A 23,368-nucleotide genomic window follows, 5' to 3' on the forward strand; every position below is an offset into this window, starting at 1 on the left:
GGGGTCTCCCAGCCATTCAGTGGAGCCCCCAGCCGGCTGCCGTCCGGTTGAAGTTCTTGGGCTGGGGGTTCAGGACCAGGACCGGGGAGGTCACGGGAGGGGGTCGGGCGGCCACCTCCTGCAGCTTGCGGGCGTTGAAGCGAGGCCGATAAAGGAAAGGCAGGCGACTGAGGCCGGCCAGGGTGGGTGCCCCGGCTCCGGGCCCCGCCTGGCCGCCGCGGGACGCGGCCACCGACATGCGGTAGAGCACCGCATCCCACATCTTGGAGGCCCGGGAGGCGGGGGGCCGGGGCGCTGGGCTGGCGAGGGCGCTCCCGCCCTGGCCCACCTGCCCCGGGCTGGGCTCCGGCTCTGGGAACTGGGGCTCCTCCGACTCCTCCAGCAGCTGCTGCTTCAGGCGCGTCCAGCCGCTGAGCTGGGGCCTGGCTGCGGCTCTGGGGGCCAGGCAGGGCTGGGGGCCTGCCGACGGGGTCGGAGGTGAGGCGCCGCAGGGGCTGGAGGCTCTCTCGGCCTCAGCAGGGCCAGCCGCGGGGGGCTCCTCCAGGCGCCCAGCTTCGGGGGTCCCAGAGGCTGGCCTGAAAGGCGAGGGCCCCGGCGAGCGGTAGGTGGGGGCGACGGGCACCACCACCCGGGTGCCAGCCTCCCTGGGCACCGAGGCCTGCAGGCCAGGGGGAGGCCTGGGCACTGGGGATGCCGCAGGCCGGGGGCTGGCCGCCTGCGTCCCAGTGGGCAGTGGGCGGATGTGGGCCACAGGGATCAGGGGCTGAGCCCCAGGAGGGCGGGGGGCCGTGTACTGATCCTGGGGGGCTGCCGGGGGGGGCTCGGGGGTCCCGGCCTGTGGCGATGGCGCCAGCCGGACGTGCACTTGGCTGACGTGGCGGCCCCTCGCTGCAGGGGCCGAGACCTGGGCGAAGCCGCTGGGGCACCAGGCGAGCTCCGGGGCTGGGGCTGCGAGCTGGGGGCCCGTGGCCCTGAAGTGGGAAGCCAGGCTCCTGCGCTGGGCGAGGCTGAAGGAGAACGTGGACCTCTGTGTGGGGGAGGCCACGTGGTGGATGACAGGTGTTGGGGGGCAACGGGGCGTGGCAGCCACAGCCTGCAGGGCCTCAGCCGGACGCGGGGCCTCTATGGGACGTGGGGCCTCTGCTGGACGCAGGGCCTCGGTGGGACGCAGGGCTTCAGCCGGACGCGGGGCCTCCATGGGACGCAGGGCCTCTGCTGGACGCGGGGCCTCTGCTGGACGCGGGGCCTCTGTGGGACGCAGGGCTTCAGCCGGATGCGGGGCCTCTGCTGGACGCGGGGCCTCTGTGGGACGTGGGCTCGGGGCCTCCTGGTCGTGGCTGGCCTCGCTCACAGGGGACAGGGAGGTGCGGAAAGCCCCGGGTTGGGCGGTGGGCCCACCCCCGCCCATCCTCTTCCGGGCAGCCTTCCTCAGCAGCTTCTGCAGGCGCAGGTTGTCTTTTCCCGGCTTGGGCAACAGAGGTGGTGGAGGTCCGGGGTGCCCCGGGCGACACGGCCCAGCCGTCCCAGGGGCCACGGAGGCGGCCGAGATGAGCATGGCTGCTCCCTAGGGTGGGAAGGAGGCGGCGGTGAGCCGAGCCCTCTGCCCGCAGGTCCCGTCCCTGAGGGGGGCACAAGGCCCCCTCGTCTGCAGGGGGGCCCCCAGGTGCTCTGCTGCCTGAGGCCAGGTGCACTCGGGGCAGGAATGTTCGCAGCATTGATCAAGGGGGTGGCCCCGACATCACCCCCAGACTAGAAGTGAGCCCACCGTGGCCCGAGGTGCCTGGTGGGAGGCAGCAGGAGCCGGGCTGGGAGACCCACAGGCAGGCGCCAAGCGGGGGCACGTGCTGGGCCGGCCGCCCACAGAGGCAGGAGGGGCGGCCGCCCGCAAACGTGAGGGCCGCCTTGCCGTCGCCGGGCCAACCACAGGCGCGTCCGCTGCGAGCCGCGGCGAGGTGGCGGCCAGCGGCCAGGGAGGCAGGGGCAGCGTCCCGAGAGGTCGGCTGGCTGGGCGGAGGCGGGAGCAGCTCCCTCCGAGCTCCGGCTAAACGGGACGTTCCCACAGGCCTCCCGGCGGGCTGGTCCTGGCCAAGCCGCCCACCCCGCTTTGTGGGCGCCACGTGCTCGCAGGGACGTTGACGGATGGTGGCTGGGCAGAGCGGGGGCTGCGGGCTGGAAAGGAGGGAGGCCAGGGCTGTGGCCGTGGGGCCGCTCGGTCAGGCAGGAGCTGGGGGGCCCAGGAGGGGGTCTGCTCCCGGCTGCTGCCCGCGACTGGAGGACCGGGACCTCCTCGGGAAGGGCGGGGTGCCCAGGCCAAGTCCCTCCACTCTGCGCCCTGAGCAGGGTCCAGGCGGCAGCGTCGGGAGCAGGCCTCCAGGCTGCAGGGGGACCAGGGAGGCTGCTCCTGGCGGCCGGAGGGGTTGGATGGAGCCGGGTGGCCCCCGGAGAGAGGCAGCGGCCCTCCTGGGACTGCGCCTGATGCCCCCCCCCACCTCCCCGTATGTTTCAGCTTTCCCAGGAGCAGGGCACAGGCCAGCAGCACGTCCTGCCTCCGAGTCTGCACGCCCAGGGGAGAACCTGGTCAGGTCCACCCTCCCGCCCCCCGAACCCGACCTTGCTGAAGAAGCTGCTTCTCACACCTGCTCTCGCCCCGCAACCCTGGCCGCTCTTGCTGCGGGGCCTGCCGACCTCGCCCTCCGACGTGGCGCTCACTGCCACCACAGTTCCAGGAGGAGAGGAACTCTGGCTGTTGGTTGGTAAAGGGACCCTCTCCAGAGAAGCCACAAGCTCCCAGGGAAGGCGCCGTCAGTGCTGGGAGCGGCCACGTGCCGGAGTCTCCAGGTCAAGAGCCACAACCCCTGCCCTGCCCGCACTGTCCCCCCGCCCCCCGCTGTCCAGTAAAGCTCCCATGTGTCTCCACGTGCCGGCTCTCTGGGGCTCGCTGACGGGGCAGGGACGAAGCGCGGGGGTCTGGAAGGGCCGTCGGCCCTGCCCAGTGGTAGGGTCCGAGCCTCTGCAGGTCCTGTCCTGCCCAGTGGCCTTCTGCGCGTGAGGCTCTGGGCTCTGAGGGGCGTGGTGGCCACAGTCAGGGTGCACACGGGCTCAGTCCTCCTCTGGGACATCTGTGGCACTCGCCCCGCAAAGTCTGCAGCCCCCGAGACTGTGTACACGTCGCTCTGTGCCCCTAAGCTGTGCGTTCTCTGAGGACGAGACCTTCCTTAGGGTCATCCTCATCCTGGTACCCAGGAGATTTGGTGGATGTGTGGATGATGGATGATGGATGATGGAGGGTTAAGATCCATGGATAGATGGAGGGATGGATGGATAGGTGGATGGAGGGATGGAGGAAGGAATGGTTGGAAGGAGGGTTAAGGCTGATGGACAGATGGAGGGATGGGGAAGGGAGGGAGAGGTAGGTGGATGGATGAGGGGATAAGGTTTGTGGACAGATGGATAGAAGGAGGGAGGGAGAATGGACGGAGGGAGGGAGGAAGGTATAGATGGATAGATGGATAAAGGGATGGATGGATGGATAGATGGGTGGAGGGATGGATGGATGGATGAAGAGATGGAGGGATGGATGGAGGGATGGATGGATGGATGGATGGGGAGGGAGGGAGAGATAGGTCGATGGATGAATGGATGGAGGGAGGAATGGATGGGTGGATGGGGAGGGAGGGACGGATGGCTAGGCAGATGGATGGATGGATGGATGGATGGAGGGACAAGGTTGATGGACAGATGGATAGAAGGAGGGAGGGATGGGTAGGCGGATGGACTGGTGTGGAAACAGCAAGAGAGGTGAGGCCCTCTTGGGTGACAGATTTGCACCACGTGCACGGACAGGCCTGTGGCAGGGGCAGGCTGGGGCTGTCCTTCCGGCCCGTGTGCGCCCCCCCGGCCTGCGACCCCCTGCACTGCGGGGCCCTGCTGCCCTCCATGTCAGGGGAGCCCCTTTGATGAGCAGGCCCCCGGGTCCTTTGGTACCCCAGGCCTGGGTCTGCTCAGAGCCCACTTTCTGAGGCGTCCTGAAGGGGAGCAGGAGTACGGGCGGGCCGGGGGTGCTGGAGCCTGGGCACGGCACACACGGTCTGTCGCCCGCGGCCCCTCCACGGGGGCGTCCAGGGCTGTGCCCGCCAGCTGGGGGCATCTCCTAGGGAAGGAGGGCTTCTTGTCCACCGACCGGATGGGACATTAGCTGAGGGCCACAGGCAGAGGCAGCCCCTGGGCCTCTGGGCAGCGAGCGGAGCCCCGAGGGCCGAGGGGTGGATGGGGCCGGGCAAGAGAAGCAGCCGGTCACTCAGCCCGCACCCAGCCCAGCCCCTCTCGGGGTCCTGGCCTCGGGGACAGGACTCCAGGGCCTGTTTCCTCTGCTGCGGCAGCATTAAGTCCCCGCCTTACAGAACCTGGGGTCAGGGCCTGCCCACCACAGAGGTCGAGAGGCTCGGGGGCCACTGCCTGGGCTCTGGCGCTCTGCCCTCCGTCTTGACTGCCTCAGTGCCCCCCACCCCCAGGCAGCCCCTGATCCCCAGCTACGGGCGCAGATGCCAGCCCCACACAGCGCAAACCAGCGACCCACTGTGGAGCCCGCAGAAGTGCTCAGGGTGTGTGGGGGTGGCCACCCAGGCTGGGACGAGCTCACCCCACAGTGCTGCGTCAGCGGCTTCTATCTGGGGCCTGGCAGAGCCTGAGCCCGCAGGCTGGGCCGACTGGGAGCTCAGACCAGTGCTGGAGTGGGCGCCCAGGTCAGCTCAGGGCTGCCAGGCGCAGTTCAAGGTCTCTGGGCCCTGCCACCCCCAACCATGCACACGCGGGGGCCCCTGCCCTCCCCTGTCCCCTGGGCGTCAACCCTGCAGGAACCTGAGGGGGCGCCCCCCCCCCCACCACAGCCTCCTCCTGCTCCGTGGCTCAGCTCAGCTTTGCAGGCTTGAGAAGCCCACCCCAGCCCACCGCACTCTGTCCCCAGGCCAAGGCCCTGCCCCGTCAGCCCTCAAACTCTTCCTGGGGCTCAGGTCATTCCCTTGCTGCAGCCTCGGGCTGGGCCGCCCGGTCCGTGCCTCCAGCCCAGATCCCCAGGCCCGGGGGGACCCAGCCCTGCCCCCTGCTCCCAGCCCAGGCCGGCACACGGGGTGTGGATTACCTGTCGCAGGCCCCGGGCAGCCGGCAGCCGGTCCAGCAGCACCCGCTCGACGCCGTCCTGCTGAACCCCGGGCCTGGCGCCCCGAGAGGGAGGTCGCCGATACCCAAAATAAAACCTGCCGCATCCCTCTGACCTCAGCGCCCGCTCTCTGGCAATGCCCGCTCATGGGCGCGCTCCTGCCAGGGCCAAGGCCGCTGAGCGGACAGCCACCCTCCTCTGCTGGCCGAGCAGGGTCACTGCAGGGCCAAGGAGTGCCCCCCTGTGGGTAAAGATGCCCCAGGCCTGGGCGAGGTGTGGCCGGCTGCTCCGGGCACTGGCGGCCGGTGGGGCTGGACGCACGTGAGCCCCTACTGTGCTCCCCCAGAGTCTCCCTGCATCTGTGTACGGGGGGACGTGGTCACTGTCAGCAGAGCACGGGGTGCCCGCCTGAGAAGGGCCGTCAGCTCCCACCATGGGGAGCAGACGGGGCAGGGGGTCCACAGGAGGAGCCCAGGGCTCTCATGCGGATGTGTCTTTACGGCTGAGCCCACTGGACATAGAGTTGGTCAGGTTATCCCAGGGTCAGCGCTGTGTGTGGCCTGTCCCAGGTCCTGGGCCAGAGGAGGGATTCAGAGACCCTGCGAGGGAGGCAAGACAGCCCGGCGCCTCTGGCTTCGGGGGCTCCCCACCCCCAGGAGCTCTGGGAGGGTGGACAGGATGGGGGCTCCATCCGCCCTCTGGCTGAGGACGGCGGGCCCACCCTGCCTGTCTCGAGCCCCACGGCCTTATCTCCGGCTTGCAGAAATTGGATGAGGTGCTGAGGGAAACCTTCCAGAAGGCTCGGGGGGCCAGAGCAGGGCGCGGAGCCAGGGGGCTCCAGGGCTGGGGTGTGAGCGCGGCCGTCCTGACACCCCTGGCCCTCAGCCTTGGGAGGACAGGACCCTCATCCGAGTCTGCCGGAGACCACCCCCTGGCCTGGCCCCTGGCCCACCAGCCTCGGCTCTGGGTCAGGCCAGCATCCTCGGAGCAACCACGGCCCCACCGAGCCTCTCGGGTCTTTCAGGCCCCTCTCCCCTGCTCTGCATCTCGGCTTCCCTACCCGAGGGGCAGACCCAGAGGAGCGTGTGGCCTCAGTGGCCCACGAGGGACCCATGGGAGGCCGTGGGCGAGATGCCTGCCGATTGGATGGTGCCGCCTGGGGTCTGGTGAGAAGAGAAAGAGTGGGCTCCACGGGCGCGTGGCAGAGCCCGCCGTGGGCAGCGTGCGGAGCCCAGCCTGCGGGCAGAGGGGGGCCCGCAGGGTCTGGACCCCGAGGTGGGAGTTCCCGGGCTCACTGCAGAGGGGCGGCCCCCGGCACCGGGAGCTGCCAGACCCCGCGCGGCCAGACGCGGGTTAGCGTCTCACTCGCCCGTGTGTTCTGTGTGTCCCCAGCGCGTCACCCAGGGAACCCGGTCTGGCCACTAAACGGGCTCCGACCCTCTGGGGGCCTGGCCGAGGCCTCACAGGCCCTCCGTTCCCCAAGGGCGCAGAGACCGCAGGCCGCCCCCTCCGACGAGGAAGCTGGGTGGGCCCGGGGCCTGGCTGGACAGACGGCAGACCCCCTCTCTGGGCATCTCCTTGGAGGGAGGGGCAGCTGCCGGGAAGTCAGAGCCCCAGCCCTGGGGGCTCCAGTCCAGCCAGGCCCCAGGAGAGTCCTTGGCTGCCTCCTCAGAGCCACCCAACACCTTCTTCACCCTCCTCGGCCCATCAAGAATGTGCCCGCTGTCGGGGGAGTAAAAATAGAAGCTGACACTTGCGGGGGAGGAGGGCGCCCCCGACTCCTCGGACGCGGCCCCCTCCTCAGGCCTCCTCTTCTATTCCTATACTTGGTCAGGGGCCTCGGGGCACGGCCCCTGCCCGCCTGCACGCGCCCGGCCACCCAGGCCCAGCCAATGGGCTGCCGGGCAAGATCGAGTGTCACTATAACTCGAGGGCGTGCGGTTGGCGGGCAGTGCCTGAGCCGGTCTTGTCCACAGGGAGCTCCTGCCCGTCTCTCCAGACCCAGCTGCAGGTCAGTAGAACCATGGGCAGCCCCGGGCCTGGGCCAGCCTGCTGCGTGCTGGCAGCCTGGGGTCCCTGGACGTGGACACTGGGTCTTCCAGCCTCTCCACTCTAAGGACAGCATCTCAGAGATGCCGGGAAGCCGCCCCGGGGTCTCAAGGGTCTGGGATGTGAGCACTCCAGGGTCACGTACTCTGAACATTGGATGGGGAAGAAGCTGTTTTATACCTGAGCTCTGGGAGGATCAAGAGGGAGGAAGGAGGGGGCCTCTGGAAGGCCCAGGGGGGTGGTCCCCGGGGAAGACAGCCAGAGAGAGCTGAGGATGTAGGGTGAAGAGGCCAGGAAGGGGCTCTGTCCAGGGCTGCAAGGCCACCCGCCGCTGTGGGACCACTGCTGCCCACTTGGCCTCGGCCAGCGTTCCCTCGGAGGCTGAAGCTCTCGGCCTAGTGGCTGCTGCCCCCAACACCACCGTCCGTGAAGACGAAAATGAGGGTGGGCCTTGTGTGACGCCCTGCAGAGCGGGTTTGTGCAAGAGGGCGGCTGGGACCCCAGCAGTCTGGGAGTGAGTATCCAGTGGTCCAGGCCAGGAGTGGACAGGACGGGGGCCGGGGCAGAGGGAGCAGCGGGCAGCCGGCGTCTGTCCTGCCCGCCCGCCTCGGCCTGGGCAGAGAAACACGTGCTCCCAGGAGGCCCAGCCCGAGCTCCCCAGCCCCGTCCCCCGCCCGCCCGCCTTTCCTGTGCCCCCTGGGGCCGGGGCCCAGCCATCCTCCTGACGTCATGGGATGGGGCACCCTGGCTAGGCAGCAACCTTTCTGGCGCCCTCGACCATTCTGGGAGGAGACGGCTGGGGAGCCACGGCCACACGGGACGGCGGGGCCCCAGGGGTCATGGAAGAGGGTCAGGGTCCCACAGTGAGCAAGCGGCAGGGCCTCCTGGCTCCTCGCCCACACCCCCCCCTTGTCACTTGGGAAGGAAGGAAGGAGGAGGGGTCCCCGAGGAGCAGTGACCTCAGAGGCTGTTTGCACAATGGCCCCTCTGAGGGCAGGACACGAAATGGACAGCCGGTTTCCTTCTCAGCTGTCTCAGTGCCAGCCTGCCCCCAAGCGCAGCCCACCCCGGGCCCCTCCCTGGCGGCGGGGGGGTGGGGGTGGGCACAGAGGAGCCACGGCAGGCATCACCCCCCGGCCTTCACTGGGCGGGGGAGCAGGGGCCCCGAGGGCCCTCAGTTTCCCTGTTTGGAGGCTGGGCACCCTTCCCGGGGGTGCAGGGCAGAGTCCTCCAGCCCAGAAGACAAGAGGGCAAGTGGAGACCTGCAGGGGAGCTTACGGGGGAAGAGGGGTGGGCAGGCCAAGACCTGAGCCAGAGGCTGTTCTCAGCCCCCCTCCCACCATCTTGGGTTTCTGGGCAGAGGTGTCTTGGCTAATCTGGGTGCCTATTTCTGGACGTCTCAGCTGCCGCTGACTCCTTAAAAATAACCCACCCTGGACTCCGGCCATGACCACCCCTCTCAAGGCGGTGACAGGTGTCAGGCGCTGCCAGGGGGAGAGGTGGGCACAGCCAGGGTGTGATGGCATCCTGGGTGGGGTGGGGGCCCATGGAAGGCTGTGGGAGCCGTGTGCTGGATGAAGCAGGAGGCTGTGACTTGAGGGGGCAGCAGGGCCCCAGGAAGGGAGAGCAGGCTTGGGAAGCGCTGCTCGGTTTCCTGGAGGGGGTTAGCAGAGATCCATCCGCTGGTTAATTTTGCATGGAGCTTAAATTGCTTTGGGAAAATTAACATTCTTGACAGAGGCTTCGGAAAACTGTTCCCACCTTAGCAATGCGATGTAAATGCATTTTTCGATGATGAACTTGTGTTTTTCTTATACAAAGCTCCCGGGGGGACCAGAACGATTGTCTTCAAGTGGGCTGTAGCGTTGTCATGAACTCTGTTTTTCAAAACCCCGGGCCAAAATTCTGATGCAGCTGCCCCGCGCGTTCCCAGGCCCCGGCTGCCTCAGGCCTGCACGGGGGCCAGCTCACGGAGAGACGGTCCCTGAGCGTGCTGGCCCGGAGCCGGCCGCACCTGGACGCACGCAGCCGGGCCCGGGCAAGAGCTTCTTTGCAGACGTTGACAAATTCAAGAACATCTTTGGGGCCTGGGAAAGCAGGCTGAGGAGGAATGGGGCCGTTCGCTCGGTTCTCAGAGGGCGTGTGGGCCTGGCAGGGGCACCAGGCTGGGGAAGGGGGTGGCCACGTGGACTCTCAGAAACAAACCAGACCCATCCCGATGAGCTCAGGGCTCAGCCTGCGGGGGCAACGGGGAGAAGGGAGGGAATGGATGCCTCGTGCTCTCTGGTGGTTTTGGAAAAGGGCTCTGCAGAGGACCGTGAGGGACCCCAAGGAATCCCCGGGTGCCCCCATCAGAGGACGCAGCACCCTCATGGGAAACCATGAGTGGGAGAAAGGAGCGTGGCTCATTCCTGAGGAGCAGGCCTTGTGGGCATGGTATGCAGGAAGGCCAGGGAAGGTCCACGGTGCCCATTTTGAGGAGGCAAGCTCTGAAATTCAGAGACTCCCTGGGAGCCCCCTCCCCTCCCGCCCCACTATCTAGACCCAAGAGCAGAGACCACCAAGAGGGATGTTTTGAGCAACCTCAGCAGGGCCTCGCGGGGGCCCGGAGCTGCCAGGAAGGGCCCCCCGCCCCGGCCCGCTCAGCCGCATGCTTTCTGGATGATCCTCCTTGGGGAACGTTGCAGAGAGCATTTCGGCCCGGCCACCACCTCCCAGCTCCCGCCCAGCTCCAGGATTCCAGGCTGCAGGCCGGAGCCAGGTCCGGAAGGGGGGCGGAGGGGGATCGGATCTGGGGCGAAGAGAGCTGGGGGCCTGGGGCCTCAGAGGAAGCAAGGCAGCCTGCCGAGGAGGCCCCGCGCAGGCCCGGCCCGCCCAGGCCAGGGAGCTGGCCCTCGACCCCTGTGCAAGGATGGCCCCCCACAGTCAGCTCGCTGAGCCCACCCCCCACATTCCTGCACCTCGAGGCCCAGGCAGCTCCTCACTCTTGCCCCGTCTCCCCCCACCCCCCGCAGAAAGCACCCAGCCGCCATGTCGGACGAGGAAGTGTGAGTACCCGCCCGCTTCTGGACCCCTGGACCTCGCGTGCTCAGAGGCCAGAGGAGATTCCCCCCCCACCCCGCCAAGAATCGACCCCTCACCCTTGCCCCTCTCCCCACAGTGAGCACGTGGAGGGTAAGTGTGGACGCCAGACTCTCTCTGCATCGGCTCTAGACAGAAAGCCCAGGTGGGACGGGGCCCTCCATCTGCGGCCAGTGCCTCGCCCGGGGAGCCCCCCGGAAGCCACAGGCGTGTGGACGCCCCTCTGCAAAAGGGCCCCCACCCCTGACCCTGCGCCTCTTCTCAAAGGACAGGTCCCCAGCCCAGTCTGTGGACACCCTGCCCCGTGACACCCTGCTTGCAGAGTGGGGAGCGTGCTCCCATCGCAGGACCAGGCCTTCGAGGCCCAGACCCCTGCCCACGAGCCTCGGCCTCTTCGCCGTCCTCCCCTGACAGTGGGCGCCAGGCAGGCTGGCCCCCCGCCTCTGTCCAGGCTGGCCCCCTGCCACCCTCTAACCGCTTCCTCTCCTTTGTTCTACCCCCTTGCAGAAGAGTACGAGGAGGAAGGTAACGGAGGCGCCCCCCAGGCCCCCGCCCAGCTCACCCATTAACCGTCCACCTCCGTGGTCATTAATCCCCACCTCCCGCACCCCTAACAGCCACCTCGTCCCTCCATCGAGAGGCGCTCATTAATTGTTCATTAATACTTCTGTATTATTATGTATCATTTATACATAATAATCTCATGGTATCCCTGGTGTGTGAGGTTAGCTGGAATTTGGCCATGAAGACACTCACCTCATTAATAGCAAGTCTGGTATGCCGCCCACCCATCCCTCACTCTCTGATTGTCCCTGTCTGTCTCTCTTTGTCTATCTCTGTCTCTCTCTCTGTTTCTCTATCTCCATCTCTACGTCTCTGTCTCTCCCAGCCTCTCCCCCTCTCCCTCTCTCTGGCAGTGGGGACCCCCAGGTGGGTCAGGAGACCCCTCCCGGCAGGCGCAGAGCCTGGCCCCGGGAAGGGTGTGCAGGGTGGTCTGCAGGCCCGACGGGCGCCCCTGGGCCCCACTCAGCCGCGGCCAGGCTCTCCCGAGCTCCGCTGGGCCGGCTCTCCTGTGGGCTGTTCTGGGCGCTAGGTTTTGAAAATATTTTGAAAACACTTGGCTACCCTAACAACGTGAGCAAAGCTCTTCTTTTTTCTGCTGAAAAGGTGGAGAGACTTCTTTCTGAGAAGGAAGCGTGGTCCCAGGCAGTGCCTTCCCAGGGAGTTGATGGGGCGCGTTGGCAGGTCCCGCGAGTGGGCTCCTCCAATGCCTGCCTCTGCCACGGGGCCCCCGAGGATGCCAGCCCACACCTGTCCAGGTCCCCACCTCCGGGACCTTCAGGGCCAGGTTACTTAGTGACGCAGAGACACCTCAGTCCACTCCCCAAGGACAGGGGAGGGCGGGACCCCCAGGACCCAGAGCAGGCTGTGCCGCAGAGGCCCTGTGGGTCCATGATGCCCACCAGCCTCCCTGGTGCCCGCGGCCCCCACCCCGGGGTGCCTCCCTTCCCGGCCGCCCCACGCCCAGCCCGCTAACGACTGTCCTATTCTCTCTCTCCCTCCTGCTCCCCCCGGTTCCCACCACAGAAGAGGCCCAGGAGGAAGGTAAGTGGGGTCCAAGACCCCGGCCCCAGCCAACGCCCAGCCCTCTGTCCCGCGACCCCAACCCTCACGCGACCCCGCGTGTCCCACCCTCTAAGGGCGTGCAGTGCGCTCCCGGCCTAACCTCTCGTCTCTCCTTTGGCCCTGCTCACCCAGCGCCCCCCCCCGCCTGCAGAAGTCCCTGAGGTCCACGAGGAAGGTATGCGGACGCAGGACTTCTGATCCCCATGTGGGGCCCGGGGCTGGCTGCGGCACAGTGGGCGGGGGAGGGGGCGGCGAGGTGCCAGCCAGCCAAGGGGCCCCCACATGTGGCCGCCCCGTAACCCACTAACCATGGCCAATGCTTGACCTGAGCGGGCCGGCCCCCCGAGGGCCAGCACTACCCCCTCAACATGGGCCCAGCCACCCCCTAGCCCAGGGGGCGCGGGTCAGCGGGGAGACCGCTGGACCACATGAGACCTAGCTGCCCCGGGGGCATCCCTGAAGCCAGCCTCCTGCCCCAGGGTGGGCACCTGAGAGCCCCCGGCACCTGGCCCCCCCACAGGGGTCTCTCCTGCGGTCTGTGCCCCCGCCAGGCAGCAGTGCCCCCCGCGGGCCCCCTCCAGCCTGCCCCCGGGAGCTCCCTCCCGGGTCAGGGGCGGGACTGGGCAGTGGCAGGGCAGGGAAACCTGGGGTTGGCGCAGTGGTCAGGGCAGCTGAGAGCTGGTACCCAGCGCCCAGGCTCCTCCATGGGTGCAGAGAGAAAAGGCAGTGGGCGCCCTGGCCTCGGGCCGGTAGGAAGCTTCCCTTCCAGGCCCCGTGGGCCACCCTGCAGGCCACGGCCCTGCCCCCATGGAAGTCCTCGGGGGCCTGAAGGAGACGGGAAGCGGCGGCGGGGGCGGCCAAGTGAGACAGGACCCCAGTGGCCCCTCAAGCAGCAGGGGTGTCCCGAGAGAAGCGAAGCCCGGCGTGCAGGCAGGGACAGGACTGGGGGCGCTGCCCCGGCCGACATTGACCTTGTCTCGCTCACTCCCCACACGCTTCCCACCCCCCGGCCTCGGCCACTGACCCTCCTGTGGCGACCGGCTGTTTCCATTAACTCGGGATCCTTGCTCCTTTGACCTCTGACCCGCGTGTTGCCTCTTGCTCCATGGCCCTCCTTAGTCCATGAAGTTCATGAACCAGGTATGTGCCATGGCTCCAGTCCCGTGTGGGCGCGTGTGCACACGGGGTGTGTGTGGGTGTGAGCCGCAGCCTGGCCGACGAGGAACAAGAGGGGCCACGTAACCCACTCACCTGCTTGCCCGCCGCCTGCCCCCCGCCTCTGCCCGAGGTTCACAGTGGTTCTCTCTCCCCCCCCCCCCAACGGTGCCGCTTCTACAGAAGAAGTCCAGGAAGGTAGGCTCGCCCCCCATGCTGAGGCCTGAGCTCCGCCGCTCCTGCCTGACTCTCCCTGCCGCCGTCCCGAGGGCTGGGCACGGGGTGGAACGCTTAGGCCGGGGATGGGGAGGGTGGCTGTGTGTCAGACGGCCGACAGGCAGCGAGCATTCGGGGCTGAGGGGGTGAGGCCCCGCCCGGGTCGCCGCAGGAAGGTGGGGGTGGCCAGCCTCGAAGGGCCTCAGAGAGGGGTGCTGGGAGGATGCCACTGGGGTCCACTGGGACCCCCGGGACCCACCAACCTGGGTGGAGAAGGGCAGGGGGGAGAGGCAGGGCCCCAGACAGCAAGGAAGGCAGAGTGGGGAAGCCGCGGGGGTGAATGGGAAGGGTGGGGAGGCAAGTGGGTGAAGCAGAAAGTCAGGCTGAGGTCGCAGGGGGGGCCCAGGGGCCTGGAAGTGCTGGGGCCCCCTGGGTGGAGCCATCAGGGCCCAAGTCAGAGCCCCCCGCCTTCACACAGCCCTCGTCGGGGCCGCAGAGGGCCTCCCTGCAGGGCCTGCACCCAGAGTGCAGGCTCCAAGCTGCCTCCCTGTCCCAGGCCTCAGCGAGACCGCCTGCAAGACAGAGGGGCCGGCCGGGCCCGAGGTCACGGGGTGGACACTGGGCCTGGCAGGGATGTGGGGGTCAGGAGGTCACCCAGTCACCCTGGAACCAGCCCTGGGGCCTACAGACAGACAGGCTGGGGATGCCAGGTTGCTTCCCGCTCGCCCGCCGCCTGGGAGCTTTGCCGCGTGGCGCTTTGCCTCCCCCTGCTCCCCGCCCCCCTCCCAGCCCTCCACCAGGTGCCGGGGGTGGGGGGCAGTGACGTCAGGCCCACCTGAAAGCTGAGCGGCCCCAGCAGGCGCAGGAGGCTGTTTGTGCGAGTGGGGGCTGGTTGCTAAGCAACCCAGGGATCTGCCAGGGGAGACCCTGACCACAGTCCTCCTGCCCCGGCAGCTCAGACAGGCTGAGGGCCAGATGTGAATGGCGCTGTCCCTTCCACCAAAGGCCCGGGAACAGGGGCAGGCCCTCATGGCCGAGCTGATCCAGGCTCCCGCGCCCCTCGGGGCTCAGCCTCGGTGCTCTCGTCCCCTTGGCTTGGGACCTCAACTAGCCAGGCTTCTGCAGGTCTGAGGCCCCAGGAGACATTATCAGCCTTCTTGTTTGAAAACCCCTGGGTTTCAACCCAACGAAATCCAGGAGTCAGGCCCCCAGAGCACCCAGCCCTGGTCACTGAGGCTCAGTCACTCAGGCATGTCCGACTTTGCTCACAGTCACGTCCGCGGAGTCGGTGATGCCACCCAGCCATATTATCCTTTGTCACCCCTTTTCTTGCCCTCAGTCTGGACCAGCATCAGGGTCTAGGTTTCCCATAGCTTTTCTTCCAGGGAGGCCACCCCCAGTGGAAAGGCTTAAGGAAGCCTGCAGCCAGAGCCCACAGGCCCTCAGCAGCCCCTCCAGCCACTGCTGGCCTTCTGGGGCAGGGGGCAGTCTCCCTGGGCATCCTGGCCCTGCAGCTAGCTCTTCCGACCCTCCTGGACAGAAGCGCTGCAGCCCTCAGAGGGGGTCAGCAGTGGGGTCCAGGACAGCGCCCGCCCCGGGGGGGCGCGGGCTCAGCTGTGCCCTGGCTGGCCCGCCCCTAGCCCGCGCCCGCGCCCGCCGCTTTCTCTTGCATGTGCGCTTTCACCCGAAGACGCGGAGCAGGAGGACTGGGAGGACCAGGCAGGTAAGGCCAGGCCCCTGGCCGCACGCGGTGCCTGCGCGGTCCGCACAGACCCTGGCAGAGAGGCCCGCCCGCCCGCCCGGGTCCGTCTTGAGGGCTCTCGGTGCCTCTGGCTCGGCCGCCTGCCCACCCGTCCGTCCTCCTCTTCTGACGCCGGGGCCTCCGAGGGCCGGGCCTTGCTGCTTCGAGCTGCGTCTGCCGCAGGGCTTAGCTCTGTCCTGAGCTTCACACCACCCCACATGGACACCAGGGGGTCAGCAGGCACATCAGGAGGCGGGCAGGAAGACGTGTCCTCCACCCGGGCCCCCAGCCTTAGCCTTGTCTCTGCCCCGAAGGCGTGGCACCCCCGGGCCCCTTCTCCCCTTCTCTCCGCGCCCCCTGCCCTGAGCCCTGCACCCATTCTCCTCCTCAGATCCCACAGGGAATCCTGTGGGCCCCGGTGGGGGCAAGTCCCTGGCCCCTGGTGGGTGGGAGGGCGGGTCCACTGTGGGGGGGGGTCCTGGTCAGGGGCGCGGGGACCGGCGGGCTGCCCTCTCACCTGGCCTCCCCTCTCCTCTCTCCCCCCGCCGCTGCCCTGCTGATCAGAGGAGAAGCCGAGACCCAGGTGAGTGCGGGGCTGGGCCGGGCTGGACGCCAGGCGGGCGAGGGGAGCCTGTGAGGCCCAGGGGCCGGGCTCAGATGGGGCTGCGAAGCTTGTTGGGCCCTGCGGACCCAAATCCTCCAGGGGCCGCAGCCACTCCTTTGCTCCTGAATTCGGGGTCCTGGATTCTGGGTGAGGCTCGCCCGGGGAACGGGGTCACCGGGGCAGTGGTGCACTCCTCCGGGTGGGGCTCACACCTGCCCTGGGGCTTCACCCCGGGGACGGGTAGGGACGGACTCTGGAGGCCCAGTCCGTGCCCCGACCATGCAGAGTAGACAAAGATGGCTTCCTGCAGGAGCAGGCGCTGGGCAGAGGAAGGAAGGGGGCAGGAAGTTGGGGGAGTCGGGGCAGAGAGAGGGAGGCCCCATGGAGCTCCCACGGCCCTTTCTGGTGCCCACCCTCCTGGCCACCCTGCCCCCTGCATCTCCCGGGGCCCCCGATATGAATGGTGGGGTGCTGGGAGGGAGGCTTTCGGCCTTGAAACCCGCCTGGGAGCAAAACCCTGACCGGAGCCCCAATCTTCCCCTTCGTGGGGGCCTTGAGCCCCCGGGGGAAGCTTCGTCCTGGTTCAAAGAGACTTTGGCTCATTTGGCCTGCGTGCTAGTGGTTCAGAGGTTTCTTGTTTTAATCTGGCGTTACTGATTTTCTGTTTCTGATAAGTACGTGTGAGCCCACGGCCCTCGTACGTGATCCACCCCCCGTCCTCGGGGGACACGTGCCTCCTTGCTCTGCGGGGGAAGGCATGTCAGAGCCCGTGAGCACAGGCCAAGTGCTCGCTCCCACTCAGGGGAGCCCCGCGGACTCTGCACAGAGGGCTGGAAATATGCGAGTGTGTAGCCAGCACATTTCCATCCGTTACACTTTATTTTTCAGCAATTTTAAAGAAAGCTGCCGGGTCACAAGATATTTTCTAGTTTTAAAAAAATGTTTGTGTTTTCATTATGAAAATAAAACACCTCATTAAAGAAAATTTGGAAAATACGTAAAAGTCCAATGAAAAAAAAAATCATCTATAACTCTCCCACCCCGCCAGCCAGACTGCGGAAAAGAGGAGAAAGAAATAAAAAGGCTTATTTCTTCCTACTCTTTTTCCATGCATAGGACTTGGAAAAAAGGTTTGAAACTCTGAGCTGTTTTTCAAACATCGTCTTGTCTATACAGCCTTGAATTCTGCTTTTCTAAAATGCAGAGCTGTGTCCTAAGTATTTTTCCATGTTTTTACATAGTCTTCTTAAATATTTTGAATGGCCACATAATATTCCATCAATTGGACAAACCATAATTTTCCTAACCATTCCTCTATTGCAGGATATTAAGGCTTTCCCCAATATTTTACTATCATAAATAACGCTGGGTGGAAAGCATTTTCTGTCTTTCGGGTTATTTCCCTAGGCCGCATTCCCAGAATGGAATTACTGGGTCAAAGAGTAGGAACGTTCTTAAGGCTTTTGATGTCCTCTGCCAAAAGGCTTCCACGAGGGCCGCCAGCGGCCTCCACACCACATGCCCAGGGCCCGCGACGTGCCTGCACATGGGCCTCCGGCGGGCGGGTGAGAAGCGGCCTCTCTGGCTGTTTTTGTTCACATTCCTTTGACGGCTCGGGAGCCCCTCCCACGTGTGTTGGCTGGTGGTCTTTCTTCTCGGGGCGCCGCTAGCGTTCACCCTCTGCCCATTTATCTAACGGCGGGGGCGTCTCTATGTTTTCTTAATCATCGGTTTGCATAAGGATATAAGTCTTCTCTGTATTTGCTGAAAATATTTTTCTAGTCTGGTTTTTCCCCCCCTTTCACGTTGTGCCTTTTTCCATAAGTTTTTCATTTGCATGGCCTCCTCTGGCCATCTTTGCCTGAGTGGGACCTTCTGAGCTCAGAAAATCGCTTCCCTCGCCAGCATGCCGATCTACGTTCAGTTCCACTCTCTTCTTTTTTGAAGAAGCTCTTGTTTCTGTTGTTGATTTAACTCTGTGCTCCTTTCGAGATGTATGGGGGGAGGGGGAGTCACGGCCGAAGGGATTCGGGAGGGATATCCTTTCTTCTCCGCACGACGTGCGTTCTGCCCAGCACCCCCTCCTCTGGATCCCCAGAAAGAAAGGTCAAAGAGGGACCAGAGAAACGCAAAGGGTCAGCCGAGATGGCCGTTCCTGACCACAGAGGCCAAAGACCCCAGAAGGGCCTATGGTGACTGCCTTGCCTTCTTTTGTTTGAGAAAGAGAGCAAGGTCACCCTTCCTGGGTGAGCAGGGGTGAAGCAGCCCTTGAGAGGCCCAGGAGTGGGCAAGACAGGCTGACGCTAAGAGGTTATAAACTTCTAGAAGGGTCAAGCCACTCTGGGGACAGTGGGCTATATATTTGACAAGAACAAGGTCAGGCCATGTGCCCTCAACTGGGTGCCAGGGTGAAGGGCAGGAGGGCCAGCCTAGGGCCAGGCCAGGTTGGGTCCAGCCCACCGTCCTGGTGGGGACCCACTCACCCGTACTCATGAGCCTCTCTCTCTTCTTCAGACTCACTGCTCCTAAGATCCCGGAAGGGGAGAAAGTCGACTTTGATGTAAGTTTACGGGAGCTGGGTTCACACAGACTCCCCAGGCCTCCAGCCTTCGGCTCCAGGCTAAGCCTGAGAAGGGGACATCATTTAGAACAGCCAGAACTGGGGCCTCCTGGCTCCATGCACTCTTGCTATGATTCATTCCTGCATCAGAGGGAACTCATCCAGGAATAACACCTCCTCCCCACTCATCCATCCACCCATCTCCCCGTCTCTCCCCATCCATCCAATCACCCACCCAACTATCCATCATCCATCTGTGCATCCTCCCATCTGTCCATCCACTCCCCACCCATCCATCCACTCATCTCTCCATCCATCCAGTCACCCACCCAACTATCCATCATCCATCTGTGCAGCCTCCCATCCATCCACCCACTTCCCACCCATCCATCCATCCCCCATCTACTCACTCATCATGCCCCCACTCACTGTTACACCCATTTACCCACCCATCCATCTGTGTATCCAACAGACTACTTCGTTCCCCAATTTCCTTTCTGTCCAACCCACCCAGGCATCTCTGGGCATAACAATGAGGCCAAGTCAGAGGAGTCCATCCCAGGGGTGCTCACTGACCTCAGGGCTCTGCATGGCCTGGACTCAGCCACAAGGAGGGTACCACTCTGACCCCATGGCTGAAGGAGCAGGCAGCCCGAGGATCGAGAGGAGAGCGGGTGTGATGGGCCTGTCCCCACAGGACATCCAGAAGAAGCGCCAGAACAAAGACCTCATGGAGCTCCAGGCTCTCATCGACAGCCACTTCGAGGCTCGGAAGAAGGAGGAAGAGGAGCTGGTCGCCCTCAAGGAGAGAATCGTGAGTCCAGCCCTGCAGCTCTGGGTGGAAGTCGGGCTGGTGGATGTGGCCGGGGGTCCAGGGGCGGGCCAGGCCAGGCTGACCCGCTTTCCTCCGGCCGCAGGAGAAGCGCCGAGCAGAGAGAGCTGAGCAGCAGAGGATCCGGGCAGAGAAGGAGCGTGAACGCCAGAACAGACTGGCGGTGAGACGGCCCCCCAGCCCCCAGCCCGGCCCCCAGCGCGGCCCCCAGCCCCCTGCTTCAGGAGCCCCGGCTCCCAGACCTCCCCCTTTCTGACAATCCCCTTGACACTGGCCTAGGAACCCAGGCCATCAGCCAAGTCCCCCTGCCCCGCAGAACCCCTGCGAGAGGGTGGACCCAACAGGGACCAGGACCTTCCAGAAGGTTCCAGGCCCAAGCAGGTCCTCGACGCCTGCGCTGAGGTCTTGGTTGGGGGTGGGGGTGTGCCCGCAGGAGGAGAAGGCGCGGCGGGAGGAGGAGGACGCCAAGAGGCGGGCTGAGGATGACCTGAAGAAAAAGAAGGCTCTGTCCTCCATGGGTGCCAACTACAGCAGCTACCTGGCCAAGGTGAGTGCGGGCATGGGGCTGAGCGCCCCGCCGCGGCCCCGGACCGGCTCGACGCGCCCCCTCCCGTGTCCCCCCAGGCAGACCAGAAGAGGGGCAAGAAGCAGACAGCCCGGGAGATGAAGAAGAAGGTCCTGGCCGAGCGGAGGAAGCCCCTCAACATCGACCACCTCAGCGAGGACAAGCTCAGGTGAGGACCCGCCCGGTGGTGGGGGGCGCCTGGACCCTCCTGCCGGGGCTGACCCAGCAGCCCCTCACCCACGGCCACCCCCAGGGACAAGGCCAAGGAGCTCTGGGACACCTTGTACAAGCTAGAGATGGACAAGTTTGAGTATGGAGAGAAGCTGAAGCGTCAGAAATACGACGTGAGTGTCCTGTCCCTGGCTTCGCCCGCTGGCGGGCGCCCCGCGTCCCCAGACCTCGACCGAGCCCCCTGCCCTGCGGGGGGCCCCGCCCGGGGTCCTCCAGGCCGGCCTCACGTCAGGACGGCGCTTATGGCTGGCGGGGGGTGCGGTGGCGCAGAGTGCCCTTGTCCGGGAGCAGGGGTCTGGAGACCCAGTGTCCTGAGCCCGCCAGGGGGGCATTGAGTTCCTCTGGGGTGGGGTTTCCACCTCACCCAGACTCCTCTGCACACCCAAGTTCCGGCCAGGCCAGCCCTGGGGACTCAGAGCTGAGGAGGGGGCCTGGGCGGGGTCTCCCCCACCCTGGAGTCACAGCTCAGGTCGGCAGCCCTGGGTGGACACTCCCCTCGGAGTCAACATGGGCCTGGGATGGGGCTGGGTACAGACCCTGATGATAGACCAGAGGCAGACCCTTCCCTCCAGCCTCCGGCGTCCCCCCGGGAGGACCGTTCACTCTCAGGGCCCCTCTCCCGCTGGCCCTTGAGACAGAGGGTGTGGGCGAGCAGTGCTGACAGATGGAGGAGTCCTGCCTCCTTCTCAGGAGCCCGGGGCCCTTGGGTGGGTTGCCTGGCCCTCCTGCACTTGAATTTCTCCACCTCCCTCTGGGGGAAAACGCTCCCCCGGCGGCCCAGGTGAGGGGGCACCACGCTCTGTGCCAATGCTCCCGGCCGGCCTTGGAAATGGGCTTCAGAGGGTCCAGACGGGCCCCACTCGTGCTGAGCCAGGAGAGCAGGCCCCGACACACGTGTGCACAGGGGTTCCCCAGAGCTCGGACCAGGCTGGCCCTGAGCACGCAGGGCACCCAAGCCTCGGCCGCCCACCCAGCCCCCTAACCATCTCGGTCTTTCTAGATCATGAACGTCCGGGCCAGAGTGGAGATGCTGGCCAAGTTGTAAGTAGCCGGGGTCCACCCTGGACCAGGCTCTAGTGTTCATGCACGGTGGGCCTCGCGCATGGCGGAAACCTGGGTCGTTGCGGGTGTCGGCAGCAGCGGGCACGGAGAACCCGGAGGATGTCCCTGGGTCCCCCGCCCGCCTCCTCCCCCTTGCCTGCCACCTGGGGGCTTCCGAGGCTGACCCGCTGCCCTTCGTCGGCAGTGGAGGCTGGCCCTTACCTCTCGGACCTCCCCTGGGCGGTCAGCAGGAGGGAGCAGCCGGGCCAGGGAGCGAGACGGCCGCGGGGCTCTGAGCTCCGGCCGCCAGGCGGGGGCTGTGTTTGCGAGCCCACCTCCGGCCCCTGCCCCCGCGCCACACCCTGCAGAGGTGGGCAGGTAAGTGGCCAGCTCTGGGGCTGCAGTGTGTCGTGGCCCAGGTGTCCAGCTCAGGCCGCCGAGAGTGAGTCAGAGACACGAGTCTGAGCTCCTCCAGACCAGAGGAGCCAGGACACGGTGAGAGCGCCGAGGCCTACCAGGCCCCGTGCGGACGCGCAGGTGAGTCCCCTGTGTTGTTTGCAGATCACCAACCTCAGGAGCCGCATTGACCAGGCCCAGAAGCAGTGAGTAGCCCTGCCTGCCCCATGCTCTGCGCCAGGCACGCAGCCCCACGGGGTTGGCTGCCACTGCCCCCAGGGGCCCGGAGACGTCAGCCTGTGCTGGTGGCATGCGGCCCTCAGCAGAGCAGTAACAGGACTAACCGGCCGGTCCCTTGGGCCAGCATGTTGGGCCCTATGCCCCAGACCTGCAGCCTCCAGTCTCCCCCATCCCCAGAGCCCAGGAGGTGGGTTGGGAGGGCCAGCAGGAGGCCCCCAGGGTGGCCTTCAGGGTGACCTGGTGAAGCCAGCCTGGGCTCCTGGACAACCCGCAGCGTGTCACCTTGGCGATGACCTGGGCAGGGACTCAGCAGACCCTGCACAGCCTTGGGTGAGACCCCTGGTCTGGGGTTGATGAGCCTGCTGGGTCCACGGGACCCTTTGCAGCTGCTGCCAGGAAGGGCAGGTGCCACCTGCTGGGGTTCAATGCCCGAGCCTGGAGGCTGAGCTGGGGTGCCCCGAGGGCTGCAGAGGGGGCTGGCGTAGGTGCACGCCCTCCGCCCTGGGCTCCATGGCAGGAGGCAGGGGTTCTCGCAGGTCACTCGGCTAGGTGTGAGTGTGAGCATGCACGTGTGTGTGTGTGTGTGTGCATGGCCCGAAGGGTTCTCAGGCTGGCTTCCGCTCAGGGACACGGGCTGTGGGCAGGGCTCTCAGTGCCAGGCCTTCCCCTGCAGCCTCGGGAGCCGCAGGGCCCACTCCAGCCTGAAGCTGCCCACGACGAGTGCCGATGACCGCCCCCCGCGGCCCGGCCCCCGCCAGCTCCTGGCTCCCTGCTGTGCAGAGGGCTCAGGCAGAAGGGGGGCTCCCAAGGACCCCCATCCCCCGAGGTCCCGGTCTCATTGGTGACTGACGGGCTGAGATTCTAGAACAAGACAGAGGCCTCCCAGGTTCCAAGTCTGTCAGGCTGGACTGCTGGCCTGGAGTGAAGAACTGGACCTGCCTGCTGCCCCTGCCCATCCTGGCCAGGGTGGGGGCTGGCTCTTTCCAGGCCAGAGTTACTGAGAGGATGGCAGCTACCAGTAGGGACAGGCAGGCTTGGGTCCGCCTGACATAAGGGCCTGTGCCCCGAGTCCCTTGGGTGGGGAAGGGAGGGAGAGGGGCCCAGCCCTTGCCCACACCCCCTTAACCTCACTAACCTCCCCAGCACACAGTCGCCCAGGCCTGGTGGGCAGGCACAGGTGAGTCACCGCTGCTGGACCAAGGCTGGGGATGCCCCTGGGCTGCTAGGGCTGGGCCAGGCCGAGCTGCCAGGGTCTGGGGTCTGCTGGGGGCTGGGGAAGGGGCCAGCCAGGGTCCCAGACCCCCTCACGCTCAAGACCAACTTGCTTCCCATTTACAGCAGCAAGAAGGCCGGGACCACGGCCAAGGGCAAAGTCGGCGGGCGCTGGAAGTAGAGCGGCCAACGAGGCTCCCAGAGGCAGAGACCCTCGGCCCGGGGGACTCACGTGCGGGGGTCCAGCCCCCAGGAGCCCCCTGCGTCTCTGTCCTCACTGCGTCCATGCTCTGGGGCCTGTGAATAAAGGAGCAGGCTCCCCTTCACCGCGTGTGTGCTGGCTCATCAGTGGGGCCCCAGGGTGGGGAGGGTGTGGCGGGGGCTGCTCTGCAGCTTGGGAGCCCACGGGACCCAGCTGCTCACCTAGGGGTCAGCTCAGGAGACCCCCAGCAGTGGTCTTCTACGCCACAGAGACCCCCAGGTGCCCACCGGCTCTGCCAGCGGCTTCCACTTGTGTCAACGGACAGTCACCCCATCCCCACCCCGCGTGCGAGCCCACTTTGCTGGCCCCCAGCCCCCCCAGTTTGGGGTAGCAGAGCTTGGCCTTTGCAGGGCGTCCGGAAGGCAGGTCTGGGGCATGAACGTCCCCCAGAAACAGGGCAGA

General features: G+C 66.2%; 3 protein-coding genes across 29 annotated transcripts in view; 2 read left to right on the forward strand and 1 right to left on the reverse strand.

Annotated features, from left to right (window-relative positions):
• The window catches only part of LSP1 (lymphocyte specific protein 1), a 40,231-nt gene extending 37,315 nt beyond the window's left edge, over nucleotides 1-2,916 (forward strand). For all 9 annotated transcript variants that reach the window (XM_043923292.1, XM_043923324.1, XM_043923349.1 and 6 more), the window contains one exon: nucleotides 2,507-2,916. The gene's annotated coding sequence lies outside the window, so the exon portion shown is untranslated. The remainder of the gene's footprint in view (nucleotides 1-2,506) is intronic.
• LOC122677287 (proline-rich protein 33-like) lies at nucleotides 17-5,269 on the reverse strand. Its single transcript, XM_043877244.1, has 2 exons — nucleotides 5,138-5,269; nucleotides 17-1,564 (listed from the first exon to the last, which is right to left on the reverse strand). Exon 2 carries the CDS (start codon nucleotides 1,553-1,555, stop codon nucleotides 17-19), a length of 1,539 nt encoding a protein of 512 aa, XP_043733179.1. The 5' UTR covers nucleotides 1,556-1,564; nucleotides 5,138-5,269.
• Nucleotides 5,270-7,039: 1,770 nt separating this feature from the next.
• TNNT3 (troponin T3, fast skeletal type) lies at nucleotides 7,040-23,030 on the forward strand. Of its 19 annotated transcripts, none has more exons than XM_043923478.1 (17): nucleotides 7,121-7,166; nucleotides 10,219-10,251; nucleotides 10,365-10,378; nucleotides 10,793-10,810; nucleotides 11,873-11,890; nucleotides 12,044-12,086; nucleotides 13,031-13,051; nucleotides 13,250-13,264; nucleotides 15,588-15,606; nucleotides 18,142-18,187; nucleotides 18,885-19,001; nucleotides 19,105-19,182; nucleotides 19,453-19,566; nucleotides 19,644-19,753; nucleotides 19,838-19,928; nucleotides 20,816-20,856; nucleotides 22,831-23,030. In XM_043923478.1, the coding sequence occupies exons 11-17, from the start codon at nucleotides 18,918-18,920 to the stop codon at nucleotides 22,883-22,885; spliced, it is 573 nt and encodes a 190-aa protein (XP_043779413.1). In that variant the 5' UTR covers nucleotides 7,121-7,166; nucleotides 10,219-10,251; nucleotides 10,365-10,378; nucleotides 10,793-10,810; nucleotides 11,873-11,890; nucleotides 12,044-12,086; nucleotides 13,031-13,051; nucleotides 13,250-13,264; nucleotides 15,588-15,606; nucleotides 18,142-18,187; nucleotides 18,885-18,917; the 3' UTR covers nucleotides 22,886-23,030. The 19 variants fall into 19 exon arrangements, with proteins under 19 accessions (XP_043779303.1, XP_043779333.1, XP_043779363.1 ...); XM_043923488.1 differs by lacking the exon at nucleotides 20,816-20,856 and adding an exon at nucleotides 21,418-21,458; XM_043923368.1 differs by lacking the exons at nucleotides 12,044-12,086; nucleotides 20,816-20,856 and adding an exon at nucleotides 21,418-21,458 and having other exon boundaries at nucleotides 7,040-7,166.
• Nucleotides 23,031-23,368: the final 338 nt, after the last annotated feature.

Source organism: Cervus elaphus, chromosome 2 (genome assembly GCF_910594005.1).
Source record: "Cervus elaphus chromosome 2, mCerEla1.1, whole genome shotgun sequence".
Taxonomy (NCBI): domain Eukaryota; kingdom Metazoa; phylum Chordata; class Mammalia; order Artiodactyla; family Cervidae; genus Cervus; species Cervus elaphus.